Source organism: Taudactylus pleione, unplaced genomic scaffold (genome assembly GCF_031769625.1).
Source record: "Taudactylus pleione unplaced genomic scaffold, aTauple2 ptg000411l, whole genome shotgun sequence".
NCBI lineage: Eukaryota > Metazoa > Chordata > Amphibia > Anura > Myobatrachidae > Taudactylus > Taudactylus pleione.
The window spans coordinates 837,389-862,130 of NW_028284813.1; the positions used below are offsets into that span (position 1 = coordinate 837,389).

A 24,742-nucleotide genomic window follows, 5' to 3' on the forward strand; every position below is an offset into this window, starting at 1 on the left:
CTAACCATTACATGGTCTATGATGCCCATACAACATATGCTGTTAATATACAACTTATCCATGATCTCTGAAGTGCAAGGCTTTATTGAGACACACTAATCGGTACTGAATTACTTTACCAACAATACCAAAAAACTCTTCAGAAGTCAGTTACAGTGTTGCAAATATTTATACACTAAGCTGGTAAATGTTATGAGACAAAAAATATATCTACAATACCAACCATTCAGGCCATAAGTTGATTATCCCGTCACACTCAGTGTATGATGTAAAACTGTACCTAATTATAAGCAGTTAATTACTGAACATCTTGAGAGTTTCCATCATAATATGTAAACATTGATATACACACACATCAGAGCATTTGATGAACTATTAACACTTATCATATTGAATAACTATTTAGAGATGAGCCAATGCATTTTATTGTCACCATTCTGACTTCTTACACTAATTCTGTACTTTTATCCTTACATGTTTATATAAGTAGTTTATTATAATAAGTAATTATTTAGCTGGTTTTATATTATTTTTAATACAACTATGAATAAAAGTTACATTTTAAGAGTCTGTTTACTATTATTCTGCACTACATACAATACAACACTGTTTCCTTTTGTGCTTCTTATGCAGTATGTGTATGGTGGATTGATGTCTTATGTCTTTTTGGGTAATTAACTGTGCTAGGTGGCAGCTGACAATGGGTAATCCAAAGTTTTCTTGATAATAATGATGTGAGTTTCTAATTTACGTACATGGGCTTGTGCTGTGGTTATGTCATAACTGTGAGTTATATGACCAATATCTTAACACTGACTAACACTGACAGGTTTGTGGGGGCACTAGTCCTTACCATTCTGTTCATTCCACAGCAATATATGTGGGGATAGTGGTCTTGGTATATTGTAGATACTGGTGTTGGCATACTGTAGACTCCAAAGCATAATCAGTATAGTGGCACTGTTACTGTGGTATACTGTGGACAATGATGTGTTGGCCACTATTTCACTTTCTATGTGTATACTATACATGTAAATTTGGCTTTGTCATTTGTTTCACATAATGCCCCTGCTGCCTTTAGTTGTAGTCCTCATTTTGTGACTTGTAAACATACTGACTCCTGTTGCATTGGCTTCTTAACATTTGAAGAAATTTAGACCTAATTTATACTAACACCGGTTTTTAAGGTTATTTTATTTAAAATAAAAAGTGTGTTTAAATTAAGCCTTAATAATTTAAGATTTTTCTTAAATCTTTACAAATATATGGTGAACTTTTATTTATAAGTGTGTGCCTTTTTTTTTAATATTAAAATGATTGCCTTTTGCAGAGAACTCTTAGCGAAGAACTTGGTGTATATAGTACAGTTATTGGCTAAATAAGTAGATTTAATCAGCTGTTTTTCATTGTAACTATTTAAACAATGTCTTTAGCAATATAACTGTCAATGGAACATTTGTTCTAACAATTAATATACTAACTAATAGAGATTATAACAATTTTTGAAGTAAATTTAGAGTCCACTACATCCGAGAAGCTTGCAGCTCCGTGTCTGGTTATGGTCACAGAACTATTTGCAAACTTGTAAATGTAAACACTGAATGAGTTGTAAACGGATTGCAAATTGTGATATGTGCATGTATATTTCTTGTGGTTTATCAACGGATGACGACAATTAATTCACTATGAAAACATTGTTGTCAGACCAAAACTATTGCAACCATAGTCTTAAGTTGTAACCTAATATTATGTAAATGCTCTTTTACATTATTATTTTATTTCCAGACTAAGAACTCTCATGCAGATGACTGTCGTAACTTTCTCCTTGACTTTGCAAACTCAGATCCTACGCAGGATTTCTGTGGCCCTAACTATGAACTTTTCAAAGGACTGGTGCAAGCCATTAGGAAACAGCTGACAAACAATGATATAGTGGCTGGTTCAGCGGTTGATCAAGCTGTGAACTGCACCTTTGCTGCTCTGGTTTATCTTACGCCACAGTTATATGGAAAACTGCAGAGATATGGTAAATATCAAACATATAGAAACTGATCAACATACTATTTGTCCAACATAACTTGGTGGCTTATTATTAAGAGGCTGACCCTTTTTTTTTTTTTTTAGTGCAGTTAGGTAGCAGTTACTGTGATTTTCAGCCATTTGTTAGGTCAGTCTGGCAGTAAATCAGAATGAATCAGCTGCACTGTGATATGCTGCTCTGTACTGCTGCAGTGATTCATCTTCATTGAGAGTTTCTACGCTTGGGAAGACAGCTAAAATGTGCAATGGAGGAGTGGGAGCATGAAATGAGCTAGGGTAAGACTGGTGAAGAGATGTGCTGCTACAGAAGTGTGTTGCTATAGATGTGAAGGGGATGAGGGGACACGGATGGAAATCTGTTGCAACAGAGGTGAGGGGGAGAATGTAAGTGGTGTGGGAGGCCAAATGTGTTGGGTGGAGGAACAATGTTGAGAGGTACTGTATGACAGAATTGCAGAGAGATTCCTTTTTTTTCCTTTAGTAAAGTCTAGGTACAATATACGTTTAAGCAAATTTTACATTTTTTGCAGTCCCTTCAAATAATACAATCCGCAATAATTTCACAGAGCAATATAAATAAGTGCTTATTAAATTATTACCTTGTGCTTCTTTGTTATAATATGAAGAATATAAAAATGTCACATAAACAATATATCAGATGTGCACTTAGTTCAATTGATGGGTATAGCTAAAACATTGTATACTGATCACCCCAACTAAATGTCCATAACAACATAGCCAAGCAGCTGCACATGAGCCTCGGATCACCATACCAAACATTTCTTCTTTAGGTTCCACAGAATCTTCCTTGGTGTATGTAGTGGAAACGATCCATTGCACCAAACAGCTCTAGCTTTGTTGCTCCCAGCATGAATCTGTCCTCTTCCCTATATACCCTGCCCCCAGCCAGCCGTTTTCTTGTTTGGTATGCGGCAAGTATCCAGATGCACCTGTTATACAGCGGAACTGCCTAGACAGTCCCAGGCTTTTTTATTTTGTGATTTACTTCATTCTTTGAACTACAGCTTAGGAGTAGCAGGCGCCTACTACCTCTGCCGGGGCCGAAAACACCAGTACCGCTATGTGCCGTGAGGTTCTCGGCGGGCCTCCAGCGTGGCTTAGCTAGCGCCTGTGCTGAGGTCCGGACTGCAGGTCTGGCAAGGAGATGACAGGTAAGTGCATGGCAGTCCTAGCATCCGGTGTAGGAGACTCATCGAATGAAGGCCTCGTGTGACGTGTCCTCACTAAGGCGGCCCGGGTCCTTATCGTCTGTCGCCAGGGATGGGTAGTACACGCACTAGTTAGTTAGTGTCTACTACTATGAGGCCAGCATACACGTGCTGTCAAAATCGCACCTATGGGGAGAAAAGGCGCTCCTCCCTCAAACCAGACGTAACTTCCGGGGTGGCGTTCAGCATTTGGTTTGCTATATTTGACCACCTCGTGGCGAGACGCTCACAGATCGCATTTGTGTGTGTACTGCTGTAGCGGTTGATCTCAGAGGTTGGTCTGTCTCCCTGTATACCTCTCCCTTGGGGATGCAGCCAGGAAGCTGACGGCCGGCTTCCCGACTATCAAATCTCGGCAAGTGTCTACTGACAGGCGTCGAAATCCCGACGCCTGTTATTAGACCTACACCGGGAGCCCGACACCCGGCTAACCGATCGAAGGTAAGCCGGGCGTGGACAGCCGCGGGGGGAAGGGCCGTTTTAGGTTAGGGGCTCCTGGGGGAGACTTAGGGTTAAGCACCCCCCGGGGAGTTAGGGTTAGCACCCCCGGGGGGGGGAGATTAGGGTTAGGCACCCCCCTCCCCCGGGGGATTTAGGATTAGGCTGCTGGGAAAGGGGGGTTACGGTTTGGCACTTGGGGGGGGGGGGGGGGGGGGAGGTTAGGAGGGTAGGTTAATTTAGTAAATAGAAAAAATACTCACCTGTTGGGATCTTCACTGCCGGGCTTCTGCTGTCGGGATTTGAACAGCCGGTTATCATACTGATTCCCTCCCTTGGATCTGGTATATAGCACTCTATTTTACCATTACCCCTCCGGGGCAAGCTAGTTGTTTCAGAGTACCATTTGCAATAGCAATTGTGCGTATTTATGCATAGTATGTGACTTTAATGCTTGCTGCTGTATTGTACTGCCGTTTTTTGTTCCAAACTGTCAGTTAAACCTATCACTGTGTTTCTCCTCATCCCTCTGAGAGGTGTGGGGGCTTCCATTGATAAGGGAGTCACATTGCATTTATGCTGTACACCTTATACCATTTATACATTTGCCATATCTAAAGGTGAAGGTGAAAAGGATGATACAGTATGCCAGTACTCAGATCATGTGTGTCTTGTTTGGTAGGCCTTTCTGAGCAAGATGTTAACCTGGATGGATTGTGTAGCTTCTGTTGTAAACAGCTACCTGTTCAAGCCAGTACATCTAGAGCTCCAACGCTAGAACCACCCGGGTGGTATCAGGTTTTGTCGCACTTAGTGGACAAAGTCGCAGAATTGCCTCATGATGACTTAAACTCCTCTTCAGACTCTGATACTCAGACTTCTGGGTCTTACTCAGTGGAAGAAGACCATCAGTCTCTTGTGGATATCCCCTCTCTGGTGAGAGCGGTTAGATCTGTCCTCAGTATAGAGGAAGAGGAGGTCCCACTGACAACTAAGGTGGTCTTTAAGCGTCAGAAGGTGGCTAAAGATTATTTTCAGTCTGAGCAACTGACAAATCTTATGTCTGAGGCATGGAGTACTCCTGGGAAGCATTTTCATGCTACAAGGAATATAACCTCTCGATACCCATTTGCAGTTGGTAAGTGTAACACATGGCAAGTTCCCCCAACTATAGATGCTCACAAGGTTGATTACCCATTCCTGCAGCATCCTCTTTAAAAGAAGTTACAGATAAAAAAAACTTGACAATTTTTTTGAAATCAATGTTTTAATTATCTGGCGCTATTACCAGGCCAGCTATGGCTGTAGCCTGGGTAGCGAAAGCTATGGAAGAATGTATGACAGCTCTGGAAGGTATTATACCTGATGCTACCAGAGAACAGCAGTCTTTTCTCTATCAGATGCGAGAAGCGGTCATTGGTGCAGGTATTTTGGTTTTGAGGGTCTCGGCAACTTCGATTGCATTCCGAAGATTCCTTTGGCTAAAGACCTGGAAGGCGGATGCAGGATACAAGAAGGCTCTTGAATGTTTTCCTTTTGCGAGGAAGGTACTGTTTGGACCAGATCTAGATGACATAATGACTTCTCTGGCAACACCAACATCCGCGACTATCCCGAAATTTAGGAAGTCGTCAGCTCGGTCCTTTCGCTCACACAGTAGGGTGAAGGGTCAGTCCTTCTCTATACAGAGTCATGCCCCCAGGACATGTCAGCCCAAGAAATCTTGGTCAAGCTAATGTCCTGCCTCCAAGCCGTATAGTAAGTCTACTGTCTGATGGGGCGGGCCTCCCCCTGTTCTCAGGGTTGGAGGCCGACTTTTACAGTTCTCCCAGGCCTGGTATCAGACAACTACGGATGCCTGGGTTCAAGAGCTGGTTTCTCAGGGTTATGCCATCACGTTCCTGAGGCATCCCCCTCAGAGGTTTGTGGATACAAACCTTCCTCTAGACCCGGTCAGGGCTTTGGCCTTCCAGGAGTCTATTGCGGTCCTCCTGAAGTCAGGAGTCATAGTCCCCGTTCCTGTGACGCAACAGGGAAGGGGTTATTATTCAAATGTATTTTTGATTCAAAAGCCAAATGGGTCAAATCGCCCTATCCTGAATCTGAAGTCTCTCAACAGGTTCATCCATGTGCCAAAATTCGGTATGGAAGCCCTACGGTCAATTATGCTGGTGATGGAACCTGGGGATTTAATGGTCTCCCTGGACATACAGGATGCATATCTGCATGTTCCAATTGCACGATCCCACCAAAGATTTTTGAGATTGGCAGTAGATCATCAACATTACCAATTTCAGGCTCTACCCTTTGGGCTGGCTACAGCTCCTCAGGTATTTACCACGATAATGGCAGTCATGACGGCTCATCTCAGACGACAAGGAGTTGGGATACTGCCATATTTGGACAACCTCCTGATATTGGCACAACTTCAGGAGATGTTACAATCTCCTACAAGAGCACGGCTGGATAATAAATTGGAAAAAGTCCTCTCTTTCTCCAACCCCGCAGATGGTGCACTTGGGGGCGCTGCTGGATTCTCGGGGACAGAGGATTCTTCTACCAGTGGGCAAGATTGTGGCAGTACAGTCTCGTGTACGTAGTCTTCTCTGCAAGCAAAGTGTGTCAGTACACTTAGCAATGTAGGTGCTGGGCTCCATGGTATCCACATTCCACATGGTAGCTTATGCCCAGTTCCACTCCAGGTCCCTCCAGAATTGGATTCTGGCTCATTGGAATGGTTCGTATCATCGAATAAAGGCTCAGATAATCTGCATCTTGCCAGAAGTTCGGCTCTCACTCGTTTGGTGGCTGGAGATGACTGATTTAAACATGGGTCGTCCGTTATGGGTCCCGGATTGGGTACTCCTCACCACAGATTCAAGTATGCGAGGATGGGGAGCAGTGACGGGCCAGCACACCTTTCAGGGAAGGTGGACGGTTCAGTAAAGTCTCCTACCAATAAATATCTTGGAGCTTCGTGCCGTGCACAGAGTGCTCATTCTGGCACAGGACTTATTACAAGGCATGCCTGTCCAGATTCAGTCTGACAACGCGACAGCAGTGGCCTACCTCGACCATCAAGGAGGCACACGAAGTCTGGCAGCCATTAAGAAAGTGGCGGAAATTTTGCTATGGGCAGAATGCCATCTTCCCGCAATATTCATCCCGGGTGTTGTCAATTGGGAAGCCAGGACATACATGCAGGAGAATGGGCTCTTCATCCAGATGTCTTTCAACTCTTGGTGGACAAGTAGGGAGTACCGGACGTAGACCTCATGGCATCACGTCACAATCACAAAGTCCCCACGTATGGGTCCAGAACAAGGGACCCCACAGCCGCCTTCATGGACGCTCTGGCAGTGAGATGGGACTTCGTGTTGGTATACCGGTTTCCTCCAATCTCCCTCCTTCCAAGGGTCGTCAACGTTCAGGCAGGAGGAAGGCAGGATAATATGAATAGCCCCTGCCTGGCCCAGGAGGCATTGGTTCTCCGACCAGACTTGTCTATCCATAGACAGTCCACTTCCACTGCCTCCACGGCCGGATCTGCTGGTGCGGGGTCCCTGCCTATATCCGGATTCACCTCTATTGGCTTGACGGCATGGCTGTTGTCTGCCGTCCTCAAGGCCAAAGGTTTTTCTGATTCTGTGATTCAGATGATGCTGAGGGCAAGGAAGCCTGCTTCCGCCTGTATCTATCACAGAATTTGGCATTCATTTTTTCTTTGGTGTGCTCACAGGAATATGACCCTAAGATTTTCAAGGTTGCAAGAATACTTGCTTTTCTTCAGATGGTATTAAACTTAGGTCTTCGTCTGGCTACCTTGAGAGTTCAGGTTTCTGCATTGTCAGCTTTGTTCCAATGCAGAATTGCCAGATGTTAGAACATTCTTACAAGGGGTTCTCTGGCTGCATTCTCTGGCTGCAACCTCCATTTGTCCCTCCAGTGGCACCGTGGGATTTGACTTTGCTTCTCAGGGCATTGCAGATGGCTCCCTTTGAACCTCTGGATACAGTGGACGTAAGATGGCTGACAGTGAAGACCCTTTTTTCTCCTCGCTATCGCCTCGGCTCGTAGAGTTTCTGATTAGGCAGTTCTGTCATGTTGCTCTCCATATTTGATTTTCCATCAAAATAGAGCTGTCCTTCGTACTAAACCTTCCTGTTTCCATATGATTGAGGAGATTGTAGTTTCGACCTTTGTCTTCAGACCTGTCTACAGGTGAAGCTTCCTTGGATGTGGTTTGTGCCCTTCATATCTACGTGGATAGTACCAGCTCCATCAGGTATCAGATTCGCTCTTTGTGTTATATGGGTTTCACTAACGAGGCTGGCCAGCAAACAAGCAGACTTTGGCTCGCTGGCTGCGTATGACTATTTTTCAAGTCTGTACACAGGCTGGTCTCCCTGTCCCAAACAAGGTGACTGCACATTCTACTCTCTGCGGGACCATCGTGGGCGGTTAGACATGGCGACTCGGCTGAACAGCTTTTGCACGGCAGCCACTTGGTCTTCCGTCAATACTTTTATCAAATTCTATGCATTTGATACTTTTGCCTCCCAGGATGCTTCCTTTGGGCAGTGGATTCTCCTCTCTGTGCAGGAGCGTCCCCACCCTTAAGGGAACTGCTTTATGATGTCCCCAAGGTAGATTCTGTGGACCCTGAAGAAGAAAATCAGAGTTATGGTATAACATACCTTAGATAACTCCTTTTCTTCGATGTCCATAGGGTCCACAGAGCACCCTCCCTGACACTCCTGGCCTCAGTTGGGATCTGTTCTTTTGCTTTTTTTCGTATCACTGATTCCCTCTTCGTATATTGAGCGTTTCTGGTGTGCAGTGTACTTCCTTCTCCACTTTCTGTCTCTTGCCGTCAGGCTTGTTTACAAACTGCCTGTGGCTGGGGGCGGGGTATATAGGGAGGAGGACCAATGCATGCTGGGAGCTACAAAGCTAGAGCTGTTTGGCGCAATGGATTGTTTCCACTACATGCCCCAAGGTAGATTCTGTGGACCCTATCGACCTCGAAGAAAGTTATCTAAGGTGTGTTATACCATAACTCTGAATTTTCTGAAATAGTGTAAAGCACACCGCCATTGAATTCTGCATAAGTGGTAACTGGAATGATAACTCTGTTCACATCTGGTAGTGCGACAGATGAATCTGGGTTTGCCGGATGCTAGGAGAGTGCATCCTGCTCCAATGTGGAATTACTACTTTTATGTCTGGAACTAGTGAATTGAAATTGTAACACTATAGTATAAAATGTTTTATAGAATTGTCCTTTTCACTTTGTGCTTATAATATGAGGGAGGGGCAATTTCTGTTTCAGCATCACTATGTCCTGTGGATAAAGCATGGTCCATGAAAAAAAAAAAGTTTAGTTGAGCATTGTGTTTAAGGACTTGGACTGCCCTGATCTCAACCCCATTGAACACCTTTGGGATGAATTAGTCGAGGCTGTTATGTGTGACCAACGCCATATTTATGCCCATTCTTTTGGAATAAGATGTTCAACAAGCACATATGGGTGTGATGTTCAGGTTCCACATACTTTTGTTTGTGTAGTATAGTTTTTAATGGCTGCTGAAGTGTCCACCTTTCACTGCAAACCACCACGCCTGCATATGCCAGACACAAAGGCGCGAGAATGGGCATTCTCCAACATAACAGTGCACTGAATTGAATATATCCGGGAGTTCCTTCCCGGAGCTATTCAATTCATATTGAATTGAGGGCCTGATTCAGACCCGTTCGCGAGCGCTGAGCGCTCGCAAGCGGGTCGATGGTGCCCAAGTGCGCATGCCCACGACGGGGCGCCTCCATCGTGCGCATTCGCGAGACCCGATTAACGACGGCCAAGCCGTCGTTATGGGTCTCGCACCAAAGTGGGCGTGCTGTCGATGGTGATTGACAGCTCGCCCCCTTTGGTGGGTGTGCCGGGGGCGTGGCTGCCCAGACGGAAACGTTCCCATGGGAACGCCTACCGTCTGGGTCCGGCCCCACTGACATCACTAGTGATGTCAGTGGGAGTGCTTTTGGCTCTGATAGAGCCAAAAGCACTCCTGGGCTTGCGGCAGCGAGACCCTACCGCAGGGTCTCGTCGCAAGCCCGTTGGTCTTGACCATCGCGACCATCATTTTGGCCGCTCGCTATAGCTGTAGGTGGTCACCCACAGCTATGCGAGCGGCCAGGAGGCCGCTCCAAAAAGGCGTAGGGACGGCCCTGATTCAGAGCGAGCGCTCTGTCAGAGCATTCGGCTCTGAATCAGGGCCTGAGTCCACTGTCTACCTGTTCTGCAATGTTCTTGCCGTCCAAACTAAGCCCTACCTCTTAAAGATTGGGGGGAGATCTGTGACTGTCCCTGTCACAGTAACATCAGCGAAGCCCTGATTTCTTTGTCACAGATGAGTACTTAATATGTGAGTGTTTAAAGGAGAAGCACTTGTACAAGAGGAACACTGGACTTATTGGTTATTGGTGATTTTGGAAATCTGATGGCATTGTTTCTCTAAAGTAAAACAAACTTCCTTACTGTGTAATGCACTGATGAATAATTAACAATTATTTGTCCTTTTTTTTCTGTGCAGTGCTCAGTGGAGGGAAACTTGGTTTATGTGAAGAATTTGCGCAGGTGTATGCTTTGGCTGATGGGATTAGAATATGGATGGTAAGAATTGGTCTGCATTTTATCTGAGAACATTTTTTTTGTTCTATTTTAATTATCTAGAAAAAGAGCATTTTAATTTTGTTTATTTTTCTTTCTGTTTCACCAATTTATTCCATGTTTTCCGCAGCTGGAAATGAAGCAGAAATCTCTGCACACAGGCTGTAGTGACAAACTTGTTGTCGATGGAGCAGAAATGAATCCAGACACATTAGGTAAGCATGGTCTTGTAGCAAATATGTTTATTCAATATTTTCCTTAACATTTCATGAGTTAAGTATTCATTTGGCATTTATAATGACAGATGGACTAGTTTATTTGCGTCATTGCTAAGGCCGCACTAAAGTTGTCACAGCCTACAGAGGTCTGTATTTTTGTCCCAAGCTGCTTATCGCTGAATTGACACATTGAAAAAACAGTTTTTCTTGCATCAGGGAATCATTTCAATGTGCAGTTTTCACCGAAGGCAACTTATTAGACATATAGGGGGCAATTCAATTCTCTGCAATGTGTGCAAATGTACAGGTTGCCGAAAATTTATACTAAAGCTTATATGGCAGTTGTCTAAGAAATATCTTTGATGCTTGTGGCCGTGACTTACATCCCTTTTAGGAGGTCCATTGTGTCAATGTAGTGACTCCCATCACTTTCTTTTGAGTCATCCAATTCCCGGGGCCTTGGATACAATGAGATATACACAGAGTAGGTCTAGATGTACAGACATTTTAAATCTTTAATGTTTTCTAGCTCCTCCCCCTCTATACCCCATGACTGCGGAATCCTTAAATTTTAGATAAATTGACCAGGCACTGCAAAAGATGTTACTGTTGCTGCCAGTCTTCCTTTTAATTTATGGTATTTTCAATGTTCGATGCAGTGGTCCAAAGAGAGAATGCTGGAAAGCCTCACACATTATTGGCATCTGGATGGGGAGCAGAAGTGCCACAGTGGTAATTATGTTGCCAGGCCCCCACTCACCATGATGTAGGTTCCCAGTCCCTGATGTGACTAGGTGTCATTGGGAAAAACTGCGGTGGATAAGCAGGGGTACAGACTCCAGTGTGGTCTAGTGGCTAGGTGAGGTGGAGACTACTGCAGACATTAAGGCCCAACTGTGGCTAAAGTGACTGAAGGAACTATCCTTTAAAGCTATTAGCTGTTAGGTGTGTTTTCCATCCTGGCGCACACTCCACCTTTCTGGCGCACACTCCACCTTTCTGGCGCACACTCCACCTTTCTGGCGCACACTCCACCTTTCTGGCGCACACTCCACCTTTCTGGCGCACACTCCACCTTCCTGGCGCACACTCCACCTTCCTGGCGCACACTCCACCTTCCTGGCGCACACTCCACCTTCCTGGCGCACACTCCACCTTCCTGGCGCACACGCGCACACTCCACCTTCCTGGCGCACACTCCACCTTCCTGGCGCACACTCCACCTTCCTGGCGCACACTCCACCTTCCTGGCGCACACTCCACCTTCCTGGCGCACACTCCACCTTCCTGGCGCACACTCCACCTTCCTGGCGCACACTCCACCTTCCTGGCGCACACTCCACCTTCCTGGCGCACACTCCACCTTCCTGGCGCACACTCCACCTTCCTGGCGCACACTCCACCTTCCTGGCGCACACTCACCATTATTGAAAAAGCACAAAGGAAGCAACAGACATTTTAGAAGCTCCAGCACTACAATTTTGTACTCTGGTTGCAGTGAGATACCAGGTTTGGTGGCATGGCTTTTCTGATTGAGGGTTTTCTCATATTTACTGTGCTCTTAGAGCCTACCTTGCAGGTTACTTTTTCTCCTGATAGTGTTGTACTTTTGTCCTAAGCTGGTTTGCTACTTTCTGTTCTTTATCAAGACTGGGAGCTATGTACTGAAACTGCCATTCTAAATTGCCGGAGGAATAATCAAATGCTGCCGTCTTTTGCAGGCCAGGGTGATGTCAATAGCCGACTCCATTGCTCAGCTTGTTCAGCTGGTGTCTAACTTTAATTCGTTATGTGGGTGCTTTTCCCTCAGTTGTCCAGTGTGTTGTTTGTGTCAGTTTCTAGTTACCCAAGTTTGGTTGGCCAGGGTCCCCTGGGTTCCATGGTAGCTGTTCTGGAAGAGCTCGCTTGAGTTATATAATTAATATAATTTGTGCAGGAGTTAATTTCTTTCTCCCCCTTCCAAAAATATTTGAATACCTTGGCTGCATCACATGTGTTTGTGACTGCTTGTGCTCCAGGCTTGGGATGAGTCAGACTGCCTTTTGATCACATGCGTAGGTCGAAGAGTTATCTGATTCTGATTTGGAGGATTCCTCCAAGTTTGAGGAAGAGGGCTTGGGTCAGTGTATGTTTTAGTTCGGTCAATGTGCCAAGCACTTGCATTAGCAGATATTGAGATCTTTGAGTTCCTAGATGTTTCTAGTTTAAGTGTACTGTAAGGCAACACATCTAGTTTCATTCTTTTCTTTGAATCTTGAGGGTTGGACTATAAATTCCCAGTTCCACCCATGTCTTTATCCAGTTATACCCTTCCCATTGAGTATACTGCAAAATGTGAATCACATTAGTTTGTGGATTTCACCAATTTAATAATGTCCAGGTACCATCGGCAGTATTATGTCTTAAGAGAATGGTGCGTACCTGTGGTGGATGGCTTCCTTAAGTCCATTTTTTTTTTTGTGCCTGGGGCCTCCCATAGGTCTGTCATTGCGGGTGATTGATGTACAAGTTGGGCAAGTGGCTTAAAAAATAACATATTTGAAAGGGCTTAAATTCATTTAGACTGATATTAGCATTTCCTGCTTTGCCGGAACATTCACTGGATACTGTAGAGCACCTGGGTGATGCAGACTTCATGATAGGTGCAAGAATTTTACCTTCAACAGTCTTGCACAATGGATACTTCTTTGGCCACAGGTGTACATAGTTTCTTCTTGTTGGTAACTGTGCCTAGAACTATAAGTCACAGGTAGCACAGCTGGTCAGACCTTTCCAGGTCAGCCATTCAGTTCCAACTTGGATGATCTTCTGATCAAAGCAAATTCCCGGCTTTGCATGAGGTTCATGTGCAGGAGACAATACAGATGCTGGAATTCCACAGGTGGATTATCAATACAAATACTCAGTTTTTTCTGGAAGACACATTCTAGGGACTGGTAAAGTACTACTTAGCTCATACACAGCTCATTTTTGTATGAGGGAAGTTGGAAAAATTGTTTTTTGAGTCGGTCCAGTTTCCTCAGTTTCACTCAAGGGAGTTCCAGGTCAAACTGCTTTCAACGTTTGCAACTTCCCTGCTTTTTCTGTTAAGAGGGGGTAGAATTAATAACTTATAACATGTACCATTAGATTTGGTGGAGTTGAAGTACATTAACTGGTGGATGTTTTTTGTTTCTTTTTTGTAAGCCATTTCTACTGTGAGGAGAGATTCGGAGCTCCTTCCTGTGAGTTTCCTTTTCTGGGTTTTCTGAAGGACAGGGCTGTCGTTCGGACTAAGCCTTCTTTTCTGCCCAAAGTGGTCTCCCATTTTCACATTAGTCAAGATCTTGTAATAGGTGTCCAGTATTCTCCCCACGCTTTGTCGGGCGGTCCGCCCGGTAAAAATCCCCCACCGTCCGGCACTGTAAATTACTGAGCACTGCCTCCTGTCACTGTGATGCGGCCAAAAGTCACAGTGGCGGGCGGTGTCATATAGGAGGGCAGAGAAGATCTCTCCCCCTGTATAAGTGGAGGACTGGGAGTAACACACGGGACAGTGTGTGAGCCGCCGGCCACCATGTGACAGAGCCAGGTCACACAGGCAACAGCACTACTCCCAGGGGCCACTAGGAAACGGTCCTCACCAAGTCGGCGCTGAGCCTTACCTCCAGCTTTGTCTTATGCAATGTGATCGTTATCATCGTGCTACGAGAGAGTGGCCAGCCTGCCACCCACTTTTAAGATGAGCTCCATGTGAGATATCGCCATGCCAACTGTCCCGGTGACCAGCTGGCTGACCACATCATGGACTTCAGCTCCGACACCCAGCAGCATCGCGATGACCTCCTACAGCTAGCCAGTATCCTCACCCTTCCCCATTACTGACACTCCTGTCACTAACTAATATCCCCCTTACTAACACTGACTAATATCTCCCCTTTATATACAGATACTGACCATTATGTCCCCCTCCTTTTACTGACACTGTCACTGTCCAATATCTCACCCTTCCCCTTTACTCACACTGACTGTCACTGACTATTATCTCCCCTTACTATCACTAATGAATATCTCCCCATTCTCATACTGACACTGCCAATTACCTCCGCCTGCTCTTCCTGACACTGGCCAATAGGGTGCTGCAGTTGCCAGCGGGAACAGTGAAGAGAGTGGTCCTCCTGCATCCACTCTGTGTCTGTGACCACCTGTAGCTGAGCACCCTCCTGTGTAGCCAGTATCGAAGTACTGTTAAAAAAAAAAAAAAAAAAAAGTACCTCCAAACCAGTGATTCCCTACCTCGGTCCTCAAGGCACACCAACAGTCCTGGTTTTAGTGATATTCATGCTTAAGCACAGATGGTTAAATCAAAATAACTGAGGTACTAATTAAGTCACCTGTGCTCAACTATGGCTATCCTTAACACCTGGGCTGTTAGTGTGCCTTGAGAATTGTGGTTGGGAACCCCTGCTCCAAACATTGGGCAGTATCTGGGCGTCTTTTTTTAAATGTGTCCAAAAAGCAATTATTGAGCAGTATCTGGGCGCTGTTTATTGTGAAGGCCCCCACCCGGCTACCTATTGATCCCACCCGGCTGGCAACATTTTCTGGGGAGCACACTGGGTGTCCAGAAGAAAAGGTGTTTTTTTTTTTTTTTTTTCTCATTCACTAGATATGATCAAGGCATTTAGGAATTCTGGGCCTGATTAAGACCCTCTGGCAAGCGGGTCGATGGTGGGGTACTGCGCGCACCGCGCGCATGCCCCGGAGCGAGAGGGAATTTCTCACACTCCGGGGCTCACTACAAAAGGGGCGGCTGTTGATGTTGGAGGGGACGGAGGGGGGGTGGCTACACAAACTGAGGCGTTCCCGAAGGAACGCCTGCCGTTTGTGGGAGGCACCACTGACATCACCAGTAATGTCAGTGGAGAGCTTCCTGCTCTGTTAGAGCAGGAAGCTCTCTGGGGCTTGCGATGGACGAGACCCTACCACAAGAGTCTCGTCGCAAGCCCCGATGGTCGCGACCATCACCTGGCCGCTCGCAAAAGCTGTGGGTGGTCACCCACAGCTTAGCGAGCGGCCAGGAGGCCTCAACTAAAAAAAACGCCCAGATTCAGAGCGAGCGCTCTTCAAGAGCGTCTGGCTCTGAATCAGGCCTCTGTTCAGAGTTCAAGCGATATCCGCAAGACGGATGATCTTTTGGTTCTCTGTGATGCTTGGAAGAGGGGATAGCTAGACTCCAAGCAAGTCCATTGCTTGGTTGATTGCTTTGGTGAACCATCATGAAGGGGCAGGGTATCTGGCCCTAATGAGGCACGTTGTACCAAATTGTTGAGTTCTTCTGGCTGCGTGGCATGGCACTGGGCTTTCGCTAACAGTTGAGAAAAGGAGGGGCTTTGTATTGCTTCCACTGACCGTATTAATCAGCAGAGGCAGTTTTGTGACATCTCCACTGTCCCCAAATTTTATGACCGACAAAATAGCAAAGGATTTAATGTAAGGATAAAAATCCTATGTCCACTTTTTATTAGGGATGAGCGGGTTTGGTTCTCAGAGAACCGAGCCCACCCGAATTTTGCAGATCCAAGCAGGCTCGGAGTTTACCGCCTGACTCGGATGTCAAAACCGAGGCAAAACCATAGTCTGAAATCTCGCGGTTCGCGAGCTTACGTCTCTATGATCAATGTAGTATATAGGGACCACGCGGCGGACACCATTTCACTCCGGCTGTGGAGACTGAACAGGGAGGGTGGGAAGTGTAGGGCTGGGAGAGTGGACCTGTGTGCTGTGTTGTCTGCTGTGTCCTATGTCCTAGGCTGGCACACTGCTGATCCATTCTGGGCTGGTGTTCTGCTGTCTGCTGTGTCCTGGGGTGCTGCAGTGCTGATCCATTCTGGGCTGGTGCTCTGCTGTCTGCTGTGTCCTGGGGTGCTGCAATGCTGATCCATTCTGGGCTGGTGCTCTGCTGTCTGCTGGGTCCATCTGGGCTGGTGCTGCATCCATCTGGGCCCAAGCTCTGGACTCCAAAAAAAAAAAAATATATATATATTGTAAAAAAAAAATGTCTTTCACTGTAATATTTTTCTGTGTGTGCGTGTTAGGCTTAACTGCACAAGATCCAGCCAGCAACGCAAGTTGCAACCTAGTGCTGCCCGACTCCAGTCGTGATCAATCGGTGCTCTGGGCTCAAGTTCTGGAGCTGAAAAAAATATAAAAATCAATTGTCTTTTATTTTTGTCTAATATTTTTGTGTATGTGCACGACTGCACATGTGTGAATTTTGTAACCGCATCTTGTCTACACTATTGGTGCTTGTGACACTGCTTCAAGACCGCAGAAAATATGTCACATGACAGAGCAAGGCCAAGAACCTCATGTTGTAGCAGTGCAAGGCCGTCAACTTCCTCGTCCTCTATGAAGGCCCATGCCCCAGGGCTTAAGTCACGCCATCGATATGGTAAAGCTACTTGTACTGAAGTTAAGAAAAGGAAATTTGCCTTTAGATAAAGAAAAAATTGGCAATATGCCCTTCACTACACGAAGTGGCAAGGAAAGGATAAGGCCTTGGCCTTTTTTTAGGAAGACTGCTGATTCTGATAGCCCTTCGGAAAAAGCAACTGTGTGCCCTGAAAAATCTAAATCGCAAATCCTAGAGGAGAGTGCAAGTGTGTCCACGGTTGCCATGTGTAGTGGAGGAGCCTCCAAGTTCCAACATTTGTGTGCCCTCTGTAAATGTGGGGAAGGGCAGTCAAAATCTTGCAGATGCAGTCATTGAGGATGCTTCTGTGGAATTGCACATGGAGGAGCAGGATATTTTGGTAGTTGAAGGTGCTAAGGGTGATGAGGATGTTGATGCCGAGGATGTCCTTTGTGTAAGTAAGGCAACAGCTGTAGCCCATGGATTGAAAAAGTCAAAGCCCATTGTTGTCATGCAGGGGCAAAACACAAAAAAAATCCACTTCTCACGTGTGGAATTATTTCCACCCCAATCCGGACAACAGTTGACAAGCCATATGTAACCATTGCAAAGCAAGAGTGAGTAGAGGGAGGGACCTAAACCACCTAGGAACCTCCTCCTTGTTACGTCACTTGGAGCGCATTCATCAAATATCAAAGTGTATGTCGCCAAGTTCCAAAACTCAAAACGTAACAAGGCCAGTGTCACCTACCTGCTCCCTCTCTGTGGGATCCAAGCGCCTTCGATCTCCAACACCTGCATCATCATCAACTTCCTTATTCGTGATCGGAAGTAATTTAAAAAACAATTGAGTATTAAACAGTCCTTTGATAGAGGAAGTAAGTATAACAGCTGTCAACCAGTTTCACAGCGGATCACTGATGCCATGACGGCTGTGCTAGTATTAGATGGTGAAATAATAAAAAATGAGGATGATTGTGTGGAGGAAGTGCAAAAGGAGGATGAGGGGGAAATTTGTGTCCTATCTGACATGTGGATGTTGATGATGAGGATGTGGTTTGCGTTAATCAGCCACCAGTGGCAGCAGTTCTTGCTAATGATAACAAGAAAGCCAGAAAAGCAACGTCTTGGGTGTGGAATTATTTTAATCTAAATTCGGACAACAGCTGTGAAGGCATCTGTTCCATTTGTAAAGCCAAAGTTAGCAGAGGAAGGGACATTAACCATCTAGGCACCTCCTCACTGTTACGTCATTTGCAGCGAGTTCATGCAATTTGTTTAACAAAATTATAATTTGTAAATTAATAACAAGCAGTCCAGTATCAGCTACCAGCAATTTGGACCAGCACATGCAATCTTCACCTTCCAAAAAATGTTTTCTGGGGGGCCCAAACAAACCAAGGAGTTCAGCTACGAAAGTGTCAGTCCTAGTGGCTAAAGTGCTTGGTTTGTTAAACAGTGCATGTCCTTTTTAATATCCCACATAAGAGTGGGTGGGAGGGACAATTCCATCTCGCACCTCTTTCCTTTACATTTGGCACAATTTGGGGCATTGCCGACTGACATTATTATAGTTATTAAACTGCTATCCTGTCTGCCACTGCTGTGTGGCTATATGTTTCATAGATGTCTGATATTATTATTATTATTTTGAAACTGCCGTGCATTTGTACTGCTGCTCTGTTGCTTACTTTAGCCAGCCAGCTCGCTGCAGCCTTTGGTCTGTATTGGTGAAAAATAGTGAAATCAATATTGTGAGCTGTGAGGTGGTTAAAAATGCCTAGAAATGCCTGAAAATGATTGTTATTAAGGTTAATAATACTGTAGGAACAAAAACAGGCCCAAATTACCTGGTTTTAGCTGTTTATATATTTTTTTGGAAAAAATACAGAACCAAAACCTAAAAACAAAACACACAGGAACAAAATCGAAAACCAGATTCAGATCCAAAACCAGGGGAGAGCCAGATCCAAAACGAAAACACGGGGGTCGGCGCACATCTCTACTTTTATGCTGTTTGCTACGTTCTTGCCAGAATCCCCACACTTGTCAGAATACCAGCGCTGGCATCCCGACTTGCTGGCATCCAGGGGTTAGGGGGAGGGTTAGGGTAAAGGGTTAGGCACTAGGTGGAGGGTTGGGGGGGGGGGGGGAGGGAGGAGGGTTAGGGGTTAGGTTAGGCTTACTTACCTGGGGGCGATGGCATTCTAACCTGGTCAGGATGCCGGTGTCTGGATTCTGACCGCCGGCATCCCGTACCCAACCCATTTTATACAATGGTCCTTGTCATACCATGCCTAAGTTCATAATGGTTGTCATACATGGTCATTTAAAACAAAGGTTTCCACTTTAAATAAGGCCCAGTCTTCCATGGAAAAAATTACCTCTTTGCTGTTGTTGTCCTTGAGTATTTGTTTTCTCAATCTTTGTATAATTGTGAGTGTTCTAGTGTGTATACAGTATATATTATTTTTTTATTATTATTGCAGCAAAGCAGTGTATTGAGAAGTGTCTTCTGCTGCTGCACTTTTCCCCTACAATGTTAAAGCAGCTATCAGACAGCTGTAATTTTGCAGAAGAGAAAACAGTTTGCAGTTTAAATATGCGAAAAGGTTCCATTGTGGAGGCTGATTTTCAAGCTTCAAGCACCTCACCCGTTACTGCTTCTCCTGAGGCTGCTCATCCTAGTCTCATGGGAAAATTTCAAGTGCTTGACCATGACTCTCAGAAAAGGCTGGAACCAGAACTGTTTAAATATGAGACACCAGTAGGCTTTCAAATGAAATCATCAGAAAAGGTGGAAGACACTTCCTCTCCTCCTCCTACTCCAACACGTAAAGCCCCATTCAGTCGGGCAAGGCTAAGGCTGCTCTCATTCCGCTCTATGGAGGAGCCAAAAATGGTGCCAACAGTGAAAGAAAAATATCCCATTGTGAAGAGCATCTTAGATTTTGTAAAGGATCCAGCAATTTCCCATGAAAGGTAATGACAGAACTTTTCTTGACAGTTATTATTTTTAGACCTTAATGCTTTTAGCAGAAGTTCTTATGAATAATGCCAGCTTAAGATGATCAAAGCAGATCACTCATTGGTATAAATGTGTTCTAATTATCCTTTTATAAGTAAGAATCTTAAATATAGAAAAATTATACTAATGTAGGTGTTTGAGTCTTCAGTGAGCAGAACAGAGAAGAATTAAAAAGTTGTGGATAATTAAAGTAATTCTCTAAACAAAAGTAACTCTTACAGCCCACCCAAAAGTATCTTACAACCGACCTGTTTAGCATTGCCCAACTTGTATTAGTAAATGTAACATTTAAATGTTTTTTTTTTTGTTTTGCAAGCGTTTTGCAGGTCCTGTCCCTCAGAAAAGCCCAGGCTGAAAGTATTCTAAAGGTTCTTAGAATTATTCAAGAGTGTCTTGATACTTTGGGGAAACCTCACTTCTTCCAGCCCCCCTGTGTGATCTATTTATTGGAGCTCCTTGCCTGCCAGAGTGACTTCACAAAGTAAGCGTACAGTACTCTGCTGGAGACCTTTTTTATTTCCACACATCTTTCAAGATGCAACAAACGAGTTGAATATTAATTTAGACTCATTTGTTAACAATTACAAATAAAATAGGGGATTGCAGATGCAACTCCTACTTACAAGGGGATTAAGTGAGTAATGATGTTGCAGTGACTTTAACCACCGCATATAGGTTGTTTCAGTTTATTTGTTATTTTGCTATCATAAGGAGTTGTCTTATGTTTTTTCCAGGTGCCACTTTGTCCAGTTCTTAACTTCAAAATCAATCTTTATCAGTTTATACATTTTAAATTCTGTGCATGTAGTTGAGCACTCACATTCATTGTTACACATAGTGGTGTTAGGAAGGCAGAACTGTTCAAGGTTGTGTGTGCTTTAAACTTCCCACAATGCATAATCTTATTACTGACGCAAGTAAAGTGATCTTCACTGACCTGATGTTTATGTAACAGTTTATTGTAGCACAACATAAATGCTGTTCTTTACATTTCATGTTATGACCTGATTTCTGTTCAGTTTTCTTTGGCTATAAATATATTTTTGTTGCTATAGTGACAATTTTTATAATTTACATTGTATTTCAAGACTTGTGTGTTTTCTGAGTTTTTCTCTGGCAACAAGGCTGGGGGGGGGACACTGGACCATGGAATTGCAGGTTGGGGCTCAAGATGTCACTTGCCATGTCTTCCAGCGGCGATTAGTCTTCCGGAAGTTCAAACCTTTTCGCAGAGCGTGGTGCTATCTGTTCTCCAACGGCCTCCATTTGAGTCTTTGGCTTCAGCAGAGCTTCCATTCGTAATTTGGAAGCTGCTTTTACTTATGGCTATTGCCTCAGCTCGGCAGGGTTCCGAGCTGGGGATCTTGTTTTTCAAGCCGTCTTTTCTCATTTTCCGTGACGATAGAACAGTTCTCCGCACAGTTCCTATGTTCCAGCCGAAGATTGTTTTTGCTTTTCACTTAAACAAGTAAATTGTCTTGTATATAAATTAACGATCTCATATGCAGCATGAGAATTCTCTGCGTGTCAGGGGAGCTGCTGTATTTGAGACAGGTCAGACCTGCCACAAGGGATGGTCGATGTTACCAATATTTATACTAATACGCGATGTCGATGAGAAGGCAGCAGTGGGTGTCCCTATGCTCGGGGAAACTTTGGAACTATTTTCGCAGCTGTGGTCCATGTGAAATCACATCTGCGATCACATTAGCATCCGTTTCTGTACAGAAATATTAATCGATTTCCACTACCGTTACTTGTAGCATAATAAAGCTGTATCTTCAAGTGGGCTTACTGCACTATACTTGCACCATCATTTCATTTTGTAAACATCTTCCCCAAGACCCATATCCTTGCCTCTGTCATTCTGTATTCACACTACCATTGAGAGGAGATTGTTTAGGGATTTATGAACAGGGTGGCAGTAAAGTAGAAAACGTGTCTCTCTCTAATTTTGTCACCTTCCATATTACACTTTGTATTATGGGCACTGCTTTTTCTGCTCCCTTCATAAAAAAAACAATTGTAACTAGAAATTGCTGTGTTGTATTATTTTAAGCTCTGCAGTAACATGTAAGGTGCTTGCAGTTGTTCATGCAAATGTAGGTTTTAAATACAGTACTAAGCTATTGAAAATAATTACCATTTGTCTATTTCTTAGCTATTTTGGCCACTTGGAAGGCTGTGGTGCAGAACTCCATAGAGAAGTTCGAGAATCCTACTACAAGCTTGTTGTTGTCCTAGTTAATGCTGTGAAGGATTTCAACAACCTTAAGGACAGGCTGTATGTATTAAACCTAATAATATACCATGTGTAATGTGAAGTTTGCTATTACTAGCAAGGGCTTAATTCTGGCTAGTTGTTCAAAGTTGCATAACACTTTTTTTTTTTTAGTAAACTTTTATGTTGGATCCTTAATCTGTTTTACCCATTATACAGATGTGTCCTCATAAACCTAGGCTCCAAAATGCCATGTGCCACGAGATCCCTGGAGCAGAAGAGCCGCCAGGTACTGTGAGACTCTGTTTGCACCCAGCGTCTTTTTCGCCCATCTCAAACAGATGTGACAAACCGCATCATGAGACTGCACTAATTAATTTCATATGCGACACTTCTATATCTGTGTACGACTGAGTCTGTAAACGACCTCTGCATGGAAAGCAGGCGCTGCATTGTAACACTTCGTATGCAGATTCAGATTGTTGAACACAGATATACAAGTGGCGCATATCAAATGCATTAGTGCAGTCTCATGAAGCGGGTTGTAGCATCCATTTGCGACTAAGATTAATTTTTGTGTAAAATCACACATGACCTGGCACGCCTGGAAGGGCTGTTCCATGAGACTGGAGCAAAAATGTATGAGGACACATCTGTATGTATATAAATGATATAATATATATAATAAATATGTGGTGTGAATACCTGTATGAGCTACTATGGGAGATTTTTTTATTTTACCTTTTTGTAGATTTTTTTTTTTTAGAAGTTACAAACATGCCAGCCGATGTTCTCATTCTTTTCACAGAACTTTGATGTTAAATACAGAATCTATATAATTTGCATAGCCAAAGTAATTTGCACAACTTTTTCTTGATACTGAATGTGATGGTTTTATTCTATACGTGAAAATTGTCTAGTCTATTATAAGTCAGACTTAATCCACTTGCTACAGTTCCCGGCAGAGCTTAAAGTGAGGGGAGGAGGTGTGTTTTTGTTTTACCATGAAGTAATACACACTGCACAGAAGTAGTGTCTAGGTCCTCTATTCAGGAGAGACATGAGAGACTGATAGGATAGCTGGGAAGAAAGGAAAGGAGGAAGCAGGAGTAGAGTGATAGATGGCAGAGTGAGGAGATGGAAGCAAGATGAGGATTATGTAGATGTGCCTATACAGTGTGTAGGACATATAGGAGCCCTTTTATCAAAGTATATTTGAGGTATAATCCTCAAACAACCGTTTTCTGGGGTTTACCTCAAATATTAAATATCCCCCTGATGTATTAATGAGGGACTGCAGCAGGTATCTCCGATACCTGCTGTGATTCCTCCATTACTGCTAGCAGCCACACACCCCCATAGGTTTCTACAGGGGATGTGATGCTGACAAATTTACCTATATCCAGAATGCTATGCATTCCAGATAATGGCCCCCGCAGCGAACGCCATCTGAAGAAGTTGTTAGCCGCTGTAGCCTATGGGCTACACTGTGCATAATTAGCCAGCGGAGGGACCTGCCAGAACCCTATCCGGCTATGGCTGCTGTGCATGTGCAGTCCGCGGGACTGTGCATGCGCAGCAGCTCTCCGGAGACATCGCAGGGACGGACTCCTTTTGGAGCCCGTGTCTCTCCATGTCCCAAATAATGCATACGGCCGCTATGATCTCATTTTGCAATGCAATCATGGGCGTTACTGGCATGCCCTGATAGCGTTGCAAAAGCGATCATTAATAAATGGGGGCCATATGTGTGTGCTATGTTTAAAGGCAATATTATTCAGTTAGATTACCAGACTGAATAATATACTCTGTGTTCCATGTGAATAGTCTTTCTCTTCTCCTTTCTCACCTACATTGGTAAATTTATCAAGCATTTGCTTTCTTCTCAGTCTTTGATATTCTTTTAGAGGTCTCACTAATAACACATGGATCTTTTTGGAAAGATAAGAGGAAAGTACCTTCACATTTTTGTGATGATAAAACATTAAGTGATCTTGCATATATGTATACAGTATCTTCACTTTAGCCTCAATCTCTGTGTGCTGGATCGTCAAGGAATACTTAGTTGATTTGTTCCTCCAGATATCTCATTAGTATTTGTCATGCTATCATGTTCCTCTGAGATGAAGTACTTATTTTCTCAGTTTAACTTTGGTGGTATTGTGTGCACAGGTCACTGCTCCCAGCCTTATCCTGTGTGCAGACTACACTCCTCCACATGTTGGACATGAGCTGGGAACCACAGGATCTCCCATTCTTTCAACGTATTGATCTCCCAGAACTTCTCGTATCAGTGTCTCAGGAGAATATTAGTACCTATGACAGTGTTGTGAGGTGAGTGATGTAATATTTGCCTATCTCAGTGTGACCAAAAAGCATGTTGTGATGTGATATATTGGCATCACAGTGATGAAGCTGGAGGACAAGATATACAATTGAACTAAGTTGTGTTTAAGGGGTGTAATACGACATACTGTTAGTCGGGATGCCGCCCGTCAAAAGACAGA

General features: G+C 44.3%; 1 protein-coding gene across 2 annotated transcripts in view; it reads left to right on the plus strand.

The window, feature by feature from the left end:
* Positions 1–24,742, plus strand: part of ZZEF1 (zinc finger ZZ-type and EF-hand domain containing 1) — a 239,492-nt gene that overhangs the window by 124,200 nt on the left and 90,550 nt on the right. For both annotated transcript variants that reach the window (XM_088447033.1, XM_088447034.1), the window contains exons 26-32: positions 1,786–2,026; positions 10,298–10,377; positions 10,505–10,589; positions 19,476–19,968; positions 20,331–20,495; positions 22,176–22,298; positions 24,408–24,569. In XM_088447033.1, coding sequence (XP_088303159.1) covers positions 1,786–2,026; positions 10,298–10,377; positions 10,505–10,589; positions 19,476–19,968; positions 20,331–20,495; positions 22,176–22,298; positions 24,408–24,569 — 1,349 coding nt within the window. The remainder of the gene's footprint in view (positions 1–1,785; positions 2,027–10,297; positions 10,378–10,504; positions 10,590–19,475; positions 19,969–20,330; positions 20,496–22,175; positions 22,299–24,407; positions 24,570–24,742) is intronic.